Source organism: Octopus bimaculoides, chromosome 10 (assembly GCF_001194135.2).
Source record: "Octopus bimaculoides isolate UCB-OBI-ISO-001 chromosome 10, ASM119413v2, whole genome shotgun sequence".
In the NCBI taxonomy this organism is placed as follows: Eukaryota; Metazoa; Mollusca; class Cephalopoda; order Octopoda; family Octopodidae; genus Octopus; species Octopus bimaculoides.
This window is the reverse complement of record NC_068990.1, coordinates 30253164-30256682: the sequence shown is the minus strand read 5'-3', so window position 1 is coordinate 30256682 and position 3519 is coordinate 30253164. Positions and strand designations below refer to the sequence as shown.

At 38.2% G+C, this 3519-nt stretch overlaps 1 protein-coding gene and 1 long non-coding RNA gene across 3 annotated transcripts in view; one reads left to right on the top strand and one right to left on the bottom strand.

Moving 5' to 3' along the window:
• LOC106868199 (uncharacterized) overlaps positions 1-1521 on the top strand; it is a 71477-nt gene extending 69956 nt beyond the window's left edge. Inside the window, exon 3 of the long non-coding RNA XR_008265025.1 lies at positions 1262-1521. This is a non-coding gene — a long non-coding RNA (uncharacterized LOC106868199). The remainder of the gene's footprint in view (positions 1-1261) is intronic.
• LOC106868198 (methionine--tRNA ligase, mitochondrial) overlaps positions 1-3519 on the bottom strand; it is a 30350-nt gene that overhangs the window by 19702 nt on the left and 7129 nt on the right. For both annotated transcript variants that reach the window (XM_014913361.2, XM_014913362.2), the window contains exons 4-6: positions 3166-3252; positions 1580-1708; positions 611-716 (exon numbers count right to left, since the gene is read on the bottom strand). In XM_014913361.2, coding sequence (XP_014768847.1) covers positions 611-716; positions 1580-1708; positions 3166-3252 — 322 coding nt within the window. The remainder of the gene's footprint in view (positions 1-610; positions 717-1579; positions 1709-3165; positions 3253-3519) is intronic.

Genomic DNA, 3519 nt, shown 5'->3' with positions numbered 1-3519 from the left:
GGGGGGGGAGTAGTTGTGAGGGGTGTGGCTTTGTAGCTGTTGAGAGACTGAAGGTGAAGAAGGACAAGGATAGGTGTCTTGCTGTAGAGTAGATACATGGGTACCCCAGTTGCGAAACAAAGTGGGGCGAGTTAGAGAGTATAGTAAAGAGAGTGATAGTGATAGAGCAATTATGGCAGAGATGTGTTGAGACAGGCTTAGTGAGCCTAATGTAGAGGTGTTGGGAACTGGGCTGCTATTGGTCAAGGCAAGTCACATGGTGTTTTTAGAAGTGAGGATGACATTCCAGCAATACATGATAAATTTATGTCAGCATTCTTGAAAGTCGTTAGACATGGGAAATTAAAACTGATTTGTAGAACCTTCTAGAAGACACAACAACCATCAACCAGAGAGAGCAAATCCATTTCATCCATTTTCTGGTTCACTTTATATTTTTATTAATATCCCAAATTAGTCAGACATTTTTTCTTAGCATTTAGTCTAGTTTAGCTGCACATAACTACAAAACACCCATCATTATTGTCCTGCCAACTGTTTTTTGCTTGTCTCCACAGATGATTCTTATACGAAATGGAAGAACGGAAGAAATACAACATGGAAGACTTACATTGTGTGTTAAGCAATTCTGTGAGTTCTGGTTTTAGTCTTGATAAGGCAAACATGTAATTTACTTCCTCCATCCAATTCACTTCATTTCCTGTGTCTACACAAATCTGAAATGAGATATATTTTATTCCTGCAAATACGTGTGTGTGTGTGTGTGTAATTGGTTTCAAATTTTGGCAGAAGATCAGCAATTCCAAGGGTAGGGGTAAGTCAGTTACATTGACCCCCAGTGCACAACTGGTATTTATTTTATCGACCTCAAAAGGATGAAAGGCAAAGTCAATCTTGGTAGAATTTGAAACAGAATGTAAAGACAGACAAAATGCTGTTGAGCATCTCATCCGGTTTGCTAACAATTCTGCCAGCTTCATGCCTTAAAATTAATGTCACATGAAGCAGTTTTGGATAAAATATATTCATGTAAAATCATACAGTTCTATATTGAAGAGATGAGGAATTATTTACATTATTTACATTTGATGGATATTTGTCATCATCTTGCTTGTTAACTCAACGTTTTGGCTGATATATCCTCCAGCCTTCATCAGGTGCCTTGGGGAAATTTCGAACCTGGGTTCTCATTCCTAAGGTATTTTTTTATGTTGCTGTTATTATTATTATTATTATTATTATTATTATTATTGTTATTCAGGTCACTGCCTGGAATCGAACTCGGAATCTTGGAGTTAGTAGACTGTGCTCTTAACCACTACGCCATATGACCAACAGGTTCAATTCTAACCAGCCATGACAAGAGCTAACGCTTCAACAATAGTCTCATCCTGACCTATTCTTGTACCAACCATTTACAAAGACCTCTGGTGTCTTTACTCTCCATGACCCAACTGGGAAAGTTTGCAAGAACTTAGGACATGGATTTAGCTCAAACCAAATGATTCAGTCTTTAACAACTCAACAGAATTTATAAAATAAAAAAATGTATAAAACATTATAAGGAATTGGTTCTTACTTTTACAGAGTTGTTATTCTCAATCTTGATTTCTTTAACATTGTTTTCAGGGACAAACATTTCATCGAGAGTTGAATACCAACCCTTGTAGACAGCTTTGTAAAGGAAACCTTTCTTGTCAAGAGTTCTCTATGAATGGTAAAACAATTGTGCATCGTAAGTACTTTATGCAACACATCTTAGATTATTTCTAGTAAAGATTGTTTGCCAACATAACATGGCAGTCCTGGTTTAGGACAAATGTTGCTGTAATTTAGCCCCAGGAAATATCATCTCCAGCTGGCTATACAACTAGATCTGTGTCCTTATATTTTCAAACAAGGGAATCTAGCACCCCAACTCAGCTTAAAACAATATCTGTGTATCGTGATTTCCGGGTTATTTCCCTTCATCAGCACAGAATACACAGATATTGTTTTGAGCTGAGTGGAGGTGCTAGATTCCCTTGTTCGGAAATATAAAGACACAGATCATATTGTATAGCCAGCTGGAGACGATGTCTTCCGGGGTCTAAATTACAGCAACATTCGTCCTAAACCAGGACTGCCATGTTATGTTGGCAAACAATCTTTACTACAAAGTACTGTTGCTGAATATCTCTCGTTGTGAGATTTAAAAATAGTAATTTTCTAGATTATTTCTAGCCTTAACAATTTGGGGGATTATAGCCTCTACTGAGAATATGTGGATTAAACATCTGAAAGATTACAGCAAATATTTCTGATATTTAGTAGACTTAATCCATTCCTTGATTTAACCCTTTTAATATCAATCCAACTGAGATCACCCCTGCTTCTATGATACAAACTTCCTTCTTAAATTCAAACCTCACATCAAAACTTCTTATACATTTATATTCCAACCATCAGAGCAAGTAAGATGACAAAGTCATCTTACTAAATCCTTTTCTTTTTCACTTGTTTCAGTCATTGACTGTGGCCATGCTGAAGCACTGCCTTTAGTCAAACAAACTGACCCCAGGACTTATTCTTTGTAAGCCTAGTACTTATTCTATTGGTCTCTTTTGTCGAACCACTAAGTTACAGGGATGTAAGCACACCAACATCAGTTTTCAAGCGATGGTGGGGGGGACCAAACACAGACACATATTTCTATACAACGGATTTCTTCCAGTTTCCATCTACGAAATCCACTCACAAGGCTTTGGTCGGCCCAAGACTAAAGTAGAAGACACTTGCCCAAGGTGTCATGCAGTGGGACTGAACCTAGACCCATGTGACTGGGAAGCAAGCTTTTTACCACACAGTCACTCCTATAATTTTAACATCCACTTCTTCATGCCGGCATGGGTTAGCTGGGATTAATTAGGGAAGATTTTCTGTGCTTGGATGGGTGGCCAGACATTTTTTCATGAAAGATTGGAAAGGAAGTACAAACATCACGCAATGCTGAGACAGAGGGATGCAAACACACATGTCCAGAATACATACATATTGCTCCATTTAATTGAACAATTCAATCATTACATCAGTTTAAATGCAGTGCCATCTTCAGCACAAATGTGCAACTCTACAAGCGTAAATGTAAAAAAGTGCTGTCTAACCTACAGCATCCAAACAACTTACCCACAGCTGTTCCACGGCTGAGATATGTCTTGCTTCTGTTGTTCGAATAAAATCATCAAAATCAACATTTCCAGCTTTGAAAGCTTCCTGCAAAAGATATATATATGCTTTTACTTATTAAAACTTTATGCAATTAAATCAGTTCATTCTATTTGTATCATCATCATCGTTTAATGTCTACTTTCCATGCTGGCATGGGTTGGACGGTTTGACCGAGGGCTGACAAGCCAGAAGGCTGGACCAGGCTCCAATCTGATCTGGCAAAGTTTCTACAGCTGGATGCCCTTCTTAATGCTAACCACTCTGAGAGTGTAGTGGGTGCTTTTACGTGCCACCGGCACAGGACCATTCAGT